Source organism: Berghia stephanieae, chromosome 1 (assembly GCF_034508935.2).
Source record: "Berghia stephanieae isolate SIO BIC M18660-M18661 chromosome 1, UCSD_Bste_1.3, whole genome shotgun sequence".
Taxonomy (NCBI): Eukaryota; Metazoa; Mollusca; class Gastropoda; order Nudibranchia; family Aeolidiidae; genus Berghia; species Berghia stephanieae.
The window spans coordinates 16857236-16871638 of NC_088360.1; the positions used below are offsets into that span (position 1 = coordinate 16857236).

The 14403-nt window shown below is 38.9% G+C and overlaps 1 protein-coding gene across 1 annotated transcript; it reads left to right on the top strand.

Moving 5' to 3' along the window:
• The first annotated feature begins 2413 nt into the window (after positions 1-2413).
• Positions 2414-9471, top strand: LOC144969206 (uncharacterized). The gene is made up of 4 exons (XM_078908321.1): positions 2414-2992; positions 3792-4040; positions 4533-4650; positions 8236-9471. The coding sequence occupies exons 1-3, from the start codon at positions 2855-2857 to the stop codon at positions 4608-4610; spliced, it is 465 nt and encodes a 154-aa protein (XP_078764447.1). The 5' UTR covers positions 2414-2854; the 3' UTR covers positions 4611-4650; positions 8236-9471.
• The last annotated feature ends 4932 nt before the right edge of the window (positions 9472-14403 follow it).

Consider the following 14403-nt stretch of genomic DNA (forward strand, 5'->3'; position numbering starts at 1 on the left):
ACCCAGGCGTCAGCCGCAGTTTTGCGCCGCAAATTGAGCTAGGACGAGAGGTGAGTTGCTCAAGGCCACTAAGCGCAGCGGCGGGTGATTGAACTCGGTACCTTTCGGGTACGAAGCAAAGACTGTACCGCTGAGCCAGGCTATCCCCCAAATCAAATCTTTTTCTAAAAATCCACCATACTCTATGCCCTTTACTTTTATCAATCTTCTGAGTGTGCAGACTGATGGGGGTTAGTTAAATTTCCGGACAAAGTCAATGCTGGTTTACACCAGGGATACCTCTAGATATGATGTCCTGCTTTGAAAAAACAGGAGAAAATGTAGGTATAGAAAATGAAAATTGCTTTCTCTTAGAGAATATCCTTGAGGTCTCTAATTGGATTCAATAGTCTGATGTCACGTCGCCCAGCAACGGCGGCCATCGTGGTTCTAAACAAAGAATATCTGGACTTTTTATTCTTCATGCTGGCTAGAACTTTTCATAGGTCTTGTGATCAGAATGTGTAAAAGTCAAAACATGATCAGATTTATGATGTTTTTTTCCTCTGGATACGCTTTTATGCTCGTCGGAGAAATATTTCATAAGGGCGTCCGCCATTGTTCCGATAGTTTAGAGCCAGTTACTAAGTTACCGTTCATCATTGCGAGGGAAGTTACGTTAGGACTGTTGAAGCGTATTGCTTGCTTGGACCATCGGACCAAATTATTTAGGTCGTGGATTTAAGATCAAGAAAGTAACTTTTTGTATATGATCGCATGTTTTTAAAATTTTTTAAATGTTTTATTTTGTGTGTGCATAAGCGCTTCCGAGCAGTTTTGGTGGAAAGGGGCACTATATATAGGAATTCTTCGAAGAATTAATCCAAACAAATGAAAATTCAGTCCTTTTCCCATCTTGGTCACTGTCATTAAGTTTTATTGTTAGTTCGCCATGACCCAGTTCCATAAATAACAATTAAATAAAATATAGAAAACCTCCCTTTATTATTATTCTGTAATTTATATAAGATAGTTTTGTGTTGATGTAAAGCGAAGAACCCCAGACTGTACTGCAGATGTGTACGCTAGAAGGGTTCATTATTATTTTTATTATTATCATTATCATCATCATCATGATTATTATTATTATTATTATTATTATTATTATTATTATTATTATTATTATTATTATCATCATCACCACCATTATTATTTCACTTAAATTCACTCGATACATAATATATTGATTTACTGGTATCTCCTACCACCTGTTTACAATTTATATCAGTAGGCCACATGTGCTCTTAAATTACTGAAATCTTGATTTAATGACCAAGACAAGCTCGCTATAACTGACAGCATTCTCATACAATAATATATACAACAGGAATGAAATTTATGTTGTATAGTTTTTATGACATCACACTGAGCACCTGCAGACAATACATTGAAAACAGACTCAATGTTTGTCAACAAACAATGCAATTGCAAGCATATACAGATAATATGAAGTCATGCTTGCCTACTCGTAATTAATTACCACGTTTATTTCCTTTCACAAATCATTGACAATCATCACAATATATTTTATTTTGATTGTATCGCGTTTCTTTATACGGCAAATAGACGTTTAATTGTATCATGATTGATCTCATTCACTCCTACAATGGAAAAGGCTTTCTTCATATTCATATGCATAGTAATAGCGATCATAAGGCGGAAACATAGGGCCCCATTTTGATTACGTAGGGAATAATAACATGGATTTATCTTCCTGCAGGTGTGCTACTGGGTCAGACGATTACTTGAGAAGAAGGTGACAATTCAACAGGCCAGTAAGGTAGCGGTTTCTTTGAAGTGTTTCTGATTGACAGGTAGAGACTGCTGTGCGACCGGCTCAACGGCGCCAGTAACAGCAAAACCACACAGATCCCAGCCGTGACGTCACAGTGTCGGCGCCAGTCTGTCTGGCCCGACTGTTTAGATCGTCGACGCCAAGCGCAATTTAGCACGTGTCAAAGCCAGCCGCGCTAAACGCATGAGAAGCGAAATGAGAATTCCTCTACACAGGTGTGAGGCCAACGTATTGAATACAATTTAAACAATGTGTAATCAGGTGCAAATCTTTATCTATCGCTATTTCACATGTTATGCAGTTTACCCTCCTTTATGAAAAATCATAATTGGAAATCTAAATAAAAAGAAAGTAAATTGTTGACTAATTAAAAAGTAACGTAAAGAAGATTGTGAGGGCATCTTATCAACATTTCAGTCTATTTCAAGCGTGGGAAATTTCGTTACACCGCTTGTTTCGTGACACCACAACATAAAAACAAGACGGGTAGGAGGGGCCTATGCAAAGGCTTCGTCCCTAATCCTGCGTTGTGATTGGCTGACGCGTCGCAGCGTTCGCGTGATATTGCCGCGAACATGCACTGGAGGTGGAGTCAATCGATAGTGACAATACGCATGAGAATCTTACTACGACAGTGATGTGAGTGGAAATCCTCAAAACCTTACCAACATTCGTGCCGCACGGACCAAATCATTCTACTCTTGTGTGTTTATTATCAACCGTGTTGTATTTTTGTATTTCACTTGGATTATTACTCAACAAATTCTGATAACATTGGATTACAAACTACAATCTTCATTGGATTTTTTACGATTCTATCATATTTACTGTCGTTTTGTTGTTATTCTTAATCAACTGCATTTGTAAAACCCATCACCTTCCTTCCCTCATCTTTATCGATCGTCAGTTCCAGTTCCAGACCAGCGTGTGTCGTCGTCGTCAGGCATTGTTGACATTCCTGCAGGCCTCCATCCCAAGAATTTTCCAGGCTTCATTCCCATCCGACAGATCGATAACATTATGAAAGTCGTGGCAGCAGAGAGGTCCCATCGTGCAGCAGGCATTCTTGGAGTAAAGAAAGATTCAAAGTGTTCCATCATGAAACCAGCTCACATTGAATTCAGAGGAGAAAAATTCACACTCAGTGATGAAATGAAGGTAAATTTTAAAATAAATTTCACTTCTCGGAAATTTTAATTATGTTGTTCTGTCGTTGTCTTGTTGAGTCTTGATTCCATTACGAATGTGTGGTTTTCGTTCGGTAGGTACCAGCAGTAGCCTATTATTTAGACCTTGGTTTGGTTAAATGGGGAAATAGTAATAATAGTAGTAGACTAATAGTATTATAGGCTAGTGAATAGTTAGTGGAATGGTAGTATTAATCATGGATCATTTGTTTCCCCTCTGTATAATTATGATAATGGTCGACATCATTGTGAAGATTTCGTCGACATATTTGATCATCCATCCATCATCATCATTGATGTCACTTAAAAGCAGAAGGTTACTCGATTTCGGGAAGTTAAAAATAATGATTTATGATCGACATGATTTAAGTCACAATCACATTCTTCTAGTCTCATTCCAATTCTACATTCTACATGGCTTTCACTATCAAAGTGTTGTAGTCCTTCATAGTATTAGGGATTTGAAGATGAACCCATTGTGATTGTGAGGGAGGCCATCCGAAAGATCCTACATCCCAGTATACTTATAAAAAAAGTCTCCCCCCTCCCAAACCCCCTACTAGAGCATTATAAAAAAAGTGTCCCCCTTCCCAGACCCCCTACTAGATCAAGAATACTACTAGGGATGTAGGAGCTTTCAGAAATGAATACGCAGAATTGGTGGGTAACAAGTTTTTTTTTTGCGTAACTGGTCATTGAGAGCAAAGCTTTTATTTTTAATTTTAAACTGTATGTCCATGGTGTAACTAGAATCTTCCCTATCCTTACAGGAGTGTTTCCTCAAACTGAGTGACATGGTGCCTGATGTGCCCAGGAATGAGAAGGGTGTGATTGATGGAACTGTCCTCATGCAATACGTCATAGACTATATCCTTGACCTTGAGTTACAACTAGATGGACACTACAATTTCTCCACAGCCGTAGCCTTCTCAACTTCCTTGCAGTCCAGACTTTCCTCAGAATCAACACACTCTCGAGAGCCATTGTCTGAAAAGTCTATTGAAAATGTTACCGCTCAAGTAAGTTGCTAACTTGAACTTTTAAGACTTTACTTTAGTACTAGTACTCCCATCGATTGCTTTGTGAGGTAGTCATTCAAGACCATAAGTCTAAGTCCCAAGGAGCGCGAGTCAATCATGGTTTCTGTCTATGGCATAAAACTGACATTACCTAGAACTTGCTTGTCGCTCTTTATATTGTAAGTCAGTTTGTTGCAAAGTACTTTCCACCAGATATAACTACCCAATCACCGGTGTTGACAAGGGGTGGGAAGATTACCTTAACACTACACAGGATTGATCTATGTTCCTTAAGTGAGAAACTATCTGGACCACCATCACTTGCTTGAGAACCTGTGAATTCTTTGATTCAATGGATGGAGAGTGTGAGAGAGAGAGAGAGAGAGAGAGAGAGAGAGAGAGAGAGAGAGAGAGAGAGAGAGAGAGAGAGAGAGAGAGAGAGAGAATCTCGTGCTAACTACCTACTTACATCTTGCATTTCTTTCTTTTCAGTTGTTATCCAGTTCCTCCCCCTGCCCCACTTCATGTCTGGCCTCTAGTGATTGTGATTTGAGGCCCCCCTCGAAATGAGTACTGGACCCCCATATCCCATCCTGTACATAATTGCCATGTAAGTATATATAATATTTTATTTATTTTTATTAGACCTGCCAACTTGTACGCATTCTTATATAATATTTCTAAATCAAACAAAAGAGCTTGTAAATAAAAAATGGGGGCGGATCAACAAATTGTTGTTGTTTCTTTGTAATGAAATGCTCTCATACCTTGCAAAAGTATCTTTCGGACCTGCAAAATCAGTGCTGATTTACTTTCATATAGAAATCTTCGACTGCACAGCAGAATGATTGTATTGTCTGGATTTGTTGATCAAAGCTTGCTTAAGAGTGGTGTCTACATTTCTGATGTACAACATATCATTAACAAGATACATTGAGGACTTTTTCACACAAGGCTGCAAGACTAGTGTTTATGACCAGGTCAATGTCATCGTTATAACCTACTATACATTTAACGGTGTTTATGAATGAATCTCTCTGGGGTTTTATTCTTTGGTGTGAAGGAATTGGACATTGGTGGTATGCTCTTGGAATCTACATCTTCTCCCTATATTTTTGGGTGCTTTACTTGAAATTCTAGAACTATCCCATTTTCTTCCTTTTTACTGGCGCTGATTGACCTTAATCTGTTACAAGCGCCCTAAAATCCTTAAAAAACAAAATGGAACAACCTATTTTAGTAAATGATATGCAGATATTCCCATTGAGACCATCTGTGTGATTACATTTCTTCATAATCAGTTTGATAATCGGTTTGTTGGTTTAACGTTGCTACAGGAAGATTGTGTTATCTTTTTGACAACACTGAACACTTCTTTAGTCCTGGTCAAGTCGTTATTATCACGTGAGGTATGTGCGCGCAGTGTGCTCGAGAGAGAGAGAGAGAGAGAGAGAGAGAGAGAGAGAGAGAGAGAGAGAGAGAGAGAGAGAGAGAGAGAGAGAGAGATTTCAGTCTTCTAAAGTGAGCTGTAGTTGTCAATTGCAACGTGTATGTACGTGCGTGTGAGAGATTTTCTGGGGAGTTAAGTCGTGTATGTGCGTGTGACGGATTTTCTGGGGAGTTCAGTCCAGCTAACTTGTACAATATTATTGTGTATCCTTTATTTATTTAATTAAATCAACGTCCTCCCACCTGCAGTTTGTTTACTTGGGTGTCCTATCACGACTCTTTGTAGTACAGGTGGCGGTGGTGTGCGTATATGTCTGTATTCTTACAGAAGACTTTTTTCCCATTCTAACCAGAGAACTTACTTCTGATATTGATCGATTAATAACCTCGGCTTGTTAAATTTGCCTCTAATCTTAGTTCAAGATTTCTTGACAATACTGGGGTAATCTTAACTGCGGATTTATGAAGAAAAAGTTTTCTTTTCAAATGAAAAACATGTGTTTTGTCGATGGACGATAGTACTAGGGTCTTTGCCCTCGACTAGTGTGGCCCCTGGCCACATCTCTACAACCTAAGGCCTTCAACAGCCACTAGACAGTTTGATATTAAATCTTATTCGAAGCTAAGATGGTGGTGGGTGGGTAGGTGGTTGGTACCCGAAGCTGCACCTGTTTTACCAATCTTGATCGGGTCTTCTCGTCTTTTCCACTTGTCCATGATTACAGGCCACTAATCTAAACTTTTCAGGAGCGCACCTTTTGTTTTGGTATGTCCTTTAATCGCACTGAGGACTTGTCACAATCACTAAATCTCTGTGACCTTGCTGCTGGTTCTGGTCTTTGGCTCCGGTGTTTCATTCTGATGAGTGGTCGGTTATCCCGCTATATCACCCTTGACTTTTCAGCTGTTCTCTGGTTTTCTTTGCTGTGGTCTTAGAAGCTTAGACCATTACACAACTCGTGTAGCTTGTGCTAGTGACACCTGCATTACGATCAAACAGTGCCGTGATTCAGTTAAATCGTGTATCTGCATGCGATTTCGCATTTCTCTCGAACCATTCAGTCTGCCTGAGAGGCTTATGTTAAATTTATTCTGTTTGAATAATTACTCGTAGATTTAGCACCCGCTTACTCCTCCCTCTCTGCGATTCCTTATGATTCCAATTAGGAAAAAAAAAAGTTCGGGTGCGGTGGGGGATGGTGTTCCATGATTAAAGTTTATTCTCTATGCTTTGATTTTGATGTAACTTTTTTATAATCTTGCAATGTGCGCTCATGCCATCTTTGTAAATTCTCTTTCAATTAAGTGGGCTATTGCCATAATAACTAACAATATTCATCTCATGGAATCTACTAAATTCATCTGTTTATTTAATATAGAACTAAGGCAATTTCCTCGACTTAAACGGTAACGTTTAGCTAAGAGAGAAATATTATAGTATGCACTCTCGCTAAAACTTTCGGTTAACGATTCGAAACATGCACCGACTCCTCGCGAGAGGGGCCAGGCCAGCTGTGTGTTGTTGATTGTGGGAATGACTGGCTGGCCCAGACAGGCTGGCGCCGCTCGCCATGTCAGCCGCGACATTGCCAAAATCGCTGTCGAACAGGTGTTTACATCACCCACTCCTTCCCCTTCCCCTGTCGTATTTATTACCCCACCTCGTAAATAGACCATTCGCTGACAGGACCCGCCCGCGAGTGTAAGAGTAGCTTTTTTGTGGTATGGTTTGTGGTGTAGACTTTTGTAACTTTTTGTTTGTTTGGAAGGGGAGGGGGCGTGTTGATTGCGATTGGCAAGGCAAACATTATCTTATTATCTACGATGTGAATCACAACAGTTGCCATTGGAACCTAGGATTTTCATGATGTAACTTGATTGGGTTTATTATAGGTTGAAATCTGGGCAGTTTTGTATGGTATATTGATGGAGCGTGAAGCAGAGCAATTATTATAATTATGCTGTATTGTCTTTTTAAAAAAAAAGACATTTGGAATGGAGAAATTAAGTTTTACGAGGTTATTGTTTTTCCCCGATCAATTTTAATTATCCGATTTCGTTTTTAGAAATTTTATTTATTTATTTGTGTCGGGGTGTACAAGCATTTATCCTTATAGTTGTCCTTCCGATTCCCTCACCCCCCCCCCCTTTCACGTGATTCATCGATAGTTCCCCCCGCCCCTATCTCGTGCAGGTGTGAACAGATATAAACACGTCACGGGTTCATGGTTTTGTTTCAGTGGCATCAATTAAGACTCGCCACCTTTCAGGTGTTCTCGCCATGCTTTATTGTTTCTACCTGATTTCCTCAATTCTTTCTTCGAAAATAATTTATATTGGAATCAAATCAAAGGCATTTAGGTTGGTTGAGCATGTGGGTGTTTATTTTATTTAATTTAATAAGTCGTCGTTTTGGGATAGCCGCGTTAAAATGACGTGTTTGTGTGCGTGTGTTTTTATACCAATATGCATGTGTAATGATGAGTGGACAGAAATTGATCGATATTTGTGACGATTTTTGTTGTTGTTGCCAAAATATTAAAAATGCGTGTTTTTAAAGAGTTCTGTTGATCTCTCGGTCAAGTTTGGCAACAAATTCACTAAGTTTTTTCGGTTGGCGTATATATTATTTTCTTTCACACCAATAACATTGTAAATTCAATTTTTTTTTTTCATAAAACTCCGAGGCTTTGAACATCAGTCCGCATGACTAACGTGTCGTTTTCTCCTTTTTATTTCATTTCAGAACAAAGAAGCAGCTGTGATCAAACCTTTAACAAGACAAAACAATTCCTAATCACTTGGAATTCAGACTCGTCAGCAGTTCATCCCGTCGGCTGCCTGGACAGTTCTACTTCATCACAATGGTGTTGTAGCAAGCACATTGTACACATGGATTATTGTGTGTCCTTCGTCTACAGTGTTGTGTGATCTCTCACTTGATGTGGAGTTCTTCTTCAGCCCAGGAATTACACTGCAGAAAAGACGTATTTTGGGTGTGACTGCAATACTACAGAAGACGTCAAGGACGTTTACACTGAGGAGACGTACAATGTCAAAACCCTTTATAAAAAACAAAAAAAAAAACAACTCCCGGATAGATCAGAACTAAGGCCCTTAAAACATGTTATACAAAGTCATCATTTATGCATCTTTCAATCTTTAAACGTTAGCAATCTTATTGTGTAGGCTGGTAACTTTTAATTCGAAGTAATTGACCAATAGACTACGATTTTTTAAAAAAATTGCTTTTGATATTACGTTTTATTCTGAATTTTGTTTTCACTCCTCGTTATGATGAGGTTAGCTATGTTACATTCCTTTTTGTTGTCACAAATGTGCCAGAAATTAGCCATGTTTGTTTCTTGTACTTAAGAAAAAGATTAGATACTAATACTATTGATTGATCTTTTTTTTTTTCTTATGGAACACGCGTTGTGTTTCGTATCATGTGATTCACTAGATTCAGGCTCTTTATTATTTTGGTTTCAACAACCCGTGATGAATTTGAGCATTCTCGTTTACTTTCGTTTTCTTTTTTTTCTTTTCTCTTTTTTCTTTTCTCTTTTTTCTTTTCTCTTTTTCTTTTTTCTCTTTTTTTTTTACATATTCTGATACTGATAAGGGTGTAGTAAGAAAAAATATAGTTGTTTTTTTTTTTGTGTGTGCAGAGGTGTTTATTTACCAGAGTTTGAATTAATACATCAAACAAGTTAGATATAACTTTTGCCATGTTTTTTTTTAACTGCCTAATGTCTCGGGTTTTTTTTTTTTTTTTTGTAAATGAAATACTTTGTCAATTTGAACTCTGACCTTGTCGATTTAATCCATTCACTCATCATGTCACCTATACTCATAGTTATCATTGTATTCGATACCACTAGTCAGTTTGTGTGTGTGTAAGAGAGAGAGAGAGAGAGAGAGAGAGAGAGAGAGAGAGAGAGAGAGAGAGAGAGAGAGAGAGAGAGAGAGAGAGAGAGAGTTGACAAGATTCTCAACCAACAGGCCATACAATTATTACAATTATTTTTCTCTGATGTGTTAAGTGTGTATTCATACCCAAATGTGCTGTGTCTATTGTGGGTAGCGAGTAGACTTGTGTGAAGCGACTAGACAAATTAGTCAATTGTATAAATGTCAGATTCCTGAGAAAGTGGTGAATTGTGTGTGTGCTCATGTGCGCGTGTGTAATGTCAAATGTCAGCAGAAAATGAGATTTTTATGATTTGATTAAATATTATGAATTATTTTATTTGAAATAAAGAATTACGAAACTATACTTAAGTTTTTACTCTGGAGCATTGTTTTATTACTAGATTTTGTCATGAGAGCTCTATGAGAATGTGAGCGGTGGCACTGGGTGGGGTTCCTGATCTCCCATGGTGGGCAGGGAGGCACTTACTGTGTCTTCTGTCCCCCTATATATATATATATATATATCTGTTTTCCAACATGCTTTCTGTCTTTGCCTCGGAACGAGATCACACTCCAGCACGGTTTCCTGGAACTCGTTCGAATGTCCCAATTTTTTTCCTTATCATTCTTTGTTAACATTCCATTCCTTCCTCAGAACTAATTTTTTTTTACCTCTAATGTGGTTTCCTCCAAATTAATTTCACCCAGCCAAAGTAATAATAAAATTGATTTTTTTTTTCACAATTCCATCCGGTGATTTCGATCGTTGATGACTTGCTGTGATATTGGTTGTGTGTAATTATCTACACTGCCATGCATGTGTGTGAATGCAATATAATACATACGCAGACACACACAGCCACTCACACGTTCCATCGCCGTTTCGCGTAAAAGACGCTTCTCTGCTTATTCTTATCACTTAGCCATCAGTTCCAATTTCAATACCACGGCCCATGGTGGGCTAGGGCGGTAAATGAATCTTGTGAATACAGCCCTGACATACACACACGCACACACATCCTTGTAACATATCAATAATAAAGTTCCCTTTATTCATCCTCATGCGGAAATTTATTTTGAGGTTTATTCAAAGGGAAGGGAAGCCTGGAATAACCCATATATATCAACCGCAGCACCGCGCCACAAATTGAGCTAGTGGGAGGTGGCTTGCTGACGGCTACGGTGGATTTCCAACAAGGTATCTTTCGGATACGAAGCAAAGACAAGACCGGGATCGTGGATAGCTCATACGGTAGAGTCACGCTCTCACCGGCCAGGCGGAGTTGTCGTACCTGTAAGGTCGCGGGTTCAAACCCCCATCACCGCCGCGAATTTTTTAAAAATTATCTATCGTCTTCTGGCACTTTCCTACTCACTTCATATCTTGTTGTTAAAGCAAAGACCATACTGCTGATCCACCCTGCCCCCTTACGTGTGGCAATGTACCGTTTCCTCGAACAACGGTTTTCGAACGATTTTGCAGGAGTTCGAGGCAACCGTGCTGGATTGTACTTGGTTTTGTCCTAGAACTTTTTACTATCCCATTTTCTATTTTACTGGCGCTGGTATGACCTAATAAATATGTTGCAAGCGCCATAATCCTTCAAATGAAACGGAAGCTTAAATTTAAATTAACGCCATTCTCTCATCCCTCATTTGTCTTAATTGTTTCATTTATCATGTTTTGCTGTCCACATTATCTATCTTTGATTATTAAATTGAACTTCCATTCCATTTCACTATAGATTGGTAGGACAATCTCCTCCTCACCACAAGCAATTGGACTCTTTGGGTTATGATAGCCCCGAGCAGCGAATGTCTTCTACGATCCCTTTGTTCACTCAGCACCAATGGATAAAGTAGTCTATCCGAACCACTGGGCATTATGAATTGCTTGCTATCCTTTGGATAGGACACTAGTCTATCGCAAAGTACTTTCCGCCAGATCCAACAGACCCAGCTACCCAATCACTGCTGGATGGACAGGAGGGTAGGGGAGAAAAAATAATCTCCTTCTTTACTCAGAATCGATCTCAGTCCTTTTGAAGAGCGAGTGCTCTACCAACTGAGCTATTGGGACCCCTTGCACGTAGGTACAGATCTGGCAGATCCCATTCTCTCTTCTCTTTCATACATTTCATTCAACGCTTTCAAAGTGATGGTGCTCTCGCAATCCTTAACTGGCGACTAAGATCGGAATGATATCACTCCCCCCCCCCCCCCCCCCCCCCCCCCCCCCCCCACACACACACAAATACCAAACTGTGCCTAGAGAGTCCTTTACCAGGAAGGAAGTAGTTGACTTCTTTCTTTCTGGGAAATGCATTATTTACCCCATCACCACCACCGTCATCTCTCTCTCTCTCTCTCTCTCTCTCTCTCTCTCTCTCTCTCTCTCCTCTCTCTCTTCTCTCCCCCTCCCTCTCTCTCTCTCTCCTCTCCCCCCCCCCCTCCTCTCTCTCTCTCTCTCCCCCCCCCTCTCTCTCTCTCTCTCTCTCTCTCTCTCTCTAGCTGCTAGGGTCTACTTTTATTTTTATTTATTTATTTAAATAGGGATAGGGGGGATAGCTCAGTTGATATAGCACTCGCTTCACACGCAAAGGGATCAAGATCGGTCCAGTGTGCAGTCGAGATTTTTTTCACGACCCTTTTGTCCACCCAGCAGTAAATGGGTAGTTGGGCCAATAGACCTGGTGGAAAGTACTTTTGCGATATACTAGCGTTATATCCAAAGGGTAGCAATTTTATAGACCCAATGAATATTCATATGGCCTTGCCCGAGAGAAAGCGTCCCTGCACATGCGCAATCACTTAAAAAGTGAACCTTGCAAAGCAATCATCGTGTTTTTAATTCTCTTGGATTTAAAATTAATTACCTACTTATATTGATGCAATAGTTATTGAAAATATATTATTTTGTGCTTAAATTATCATGTGATGATTCGTGGATTATGATTTTGTCCTTCAATTATTAAGATATTAAGTGGATTGTCATCGATTTCATTTTATCGTGCGTGATTTCGCGCTTGCACTTATTAATTAAGACAATGGCGTCGGACGCCCCACTGACCCAATTCCTTAACAGGACGGCGTGTAACAATAACAATGAAACCAAAAATAACAGTGATGACGGTGAAAATAGGAGTGATGTGTCGAGTAAGACTGAAGGTAGGAAGAAGGGCGAGCCTTCCAAAGTAAAGAGAAGTAAAAAATCAGATAATGGTGGCGACGGCGAACTTTCAGAAATTAAACAACAACTGAATAAACTCATGGCGATCATTCCGGTTGTCACTGAGTTAAAAAATGCATACGATAAGGAGATGACAGAATGTGACACGCTGAATGATTACCAAATAATTAACAATGTTAATGATGGACAAGAAGACGAAGTGTCAGAAACACAAACGTCTTCATCGATCTCCTATTTTAAAGACGTATCAGGTACAAAGGAAATTGAAGGGCCTCTAATTAACGAGGACCTAGCAAAGGGAATTAATAATATCCTGTGCAACGGAATGCAAATATCGGATAGGGACCAACTATTTCAAAAATATATAAAACCGACAAATTGTGGCAGAATGGAGACTCTTACTTGTAATCCAGAAATTTTTAAGATGGTTCAAAAAGAGACGAGACAAACTGACTCGAGTATTCAAAAAATACAAACAACACTCATGAAAAGTTTATGCGCCATGACGATGTGTTTCGAAAAACTGACCAAAATAAATATAGAGTCAGTTTGTCAACAGGATATAGACTCCATCACTAATTCCTGTGCAGATTCCGTGGCGTTGTTAGCAGACGGGTCACACAGCCTGGATTTACATAGACGACAGAATTTTAAATCTGAAGTAAAATTGGAATTCTCGTCATTGTGTTCTGAGCAGTATCCGTGCGAGGACTCTCTTTTTGGAAAACAATTGACAGAAAAAGTCAAAGATGTCTCGGAAACCCTGAAGGTTTCTCAAAGAGTCAATCGTGTCAAACCATACCAAAGACATCAAAACAAGCCGTTCTTTTTAAAGAAAAGGTTATCTTTTTTAGACGGGAAAAACCCTGTGTACAACAACAGGGGAAAACATTACAAAAACAACAACAACAACAACAAATACCAGAACTTCAGCAACAAAACTCGACAACAGGGTCGTCGCAACAAACCATATTAAATGTAAGTGAAGGAAACGATTTAGCTTTAGGTGGTCGAACAAGGCATTTTATTCATAATTGGGAAAAAATCACAGAAGACAAAATAATTTTACAATGTGTCAAAGGCTGTAAAATCCAATTCATTTCTCCACCAATTCAAAATAAAATTCCCCATCAATTGAAATTTAATGCACAGGAAACCATAGCATTAAGGGCTATAATTGGAGAATTATTGAAACAAGAAGTAATTGAGGAAAGCACTGTTGAAGAGGGAGATTACATGAATAATATTTTCTTAAGAGAGAAAAGATCGAATAACAACAAATACAGACCCATTCTTAATCTCAAATGCTTGAATAAAAATTTTGTTAAATTTACTCACTTCAAGATGGAGGGACTAACTACGTGCCTTAATCTCATGCAACAAAATTGCTACATGGCATGTATTGATATATCCAATGCTTTTCATAGCATTCCAATGCACCCCGATTTTACAAAATACTTAAAATTTATGTTTGAGGGTCAAGTTTATAAATATATGGTTTTGCCTCAGGGGTTTCGAGATAGCCCAAGACTGTTTACCAAAATTTTAAAACGAGTGTTAGGTTTTTTGAGACAAAGAGGTTTTTTGTCTAGTGTGTACATTGATGATTTCTATCTACAAGGCTCTAATCATAAAGCATGTCAGGAAAACGTTATAATTACGAAGCAACTTCTGACGTCGTTAGGTTTTGAACTCTCTGATAAATCTATATATGAACCTACGCAAAAGCTATTACATTTAGGTTTCATTCTAGATTCGACACTGATGAAAATAAGTTTAGGTGAGGATAAAAGAAATCATATCATCCAG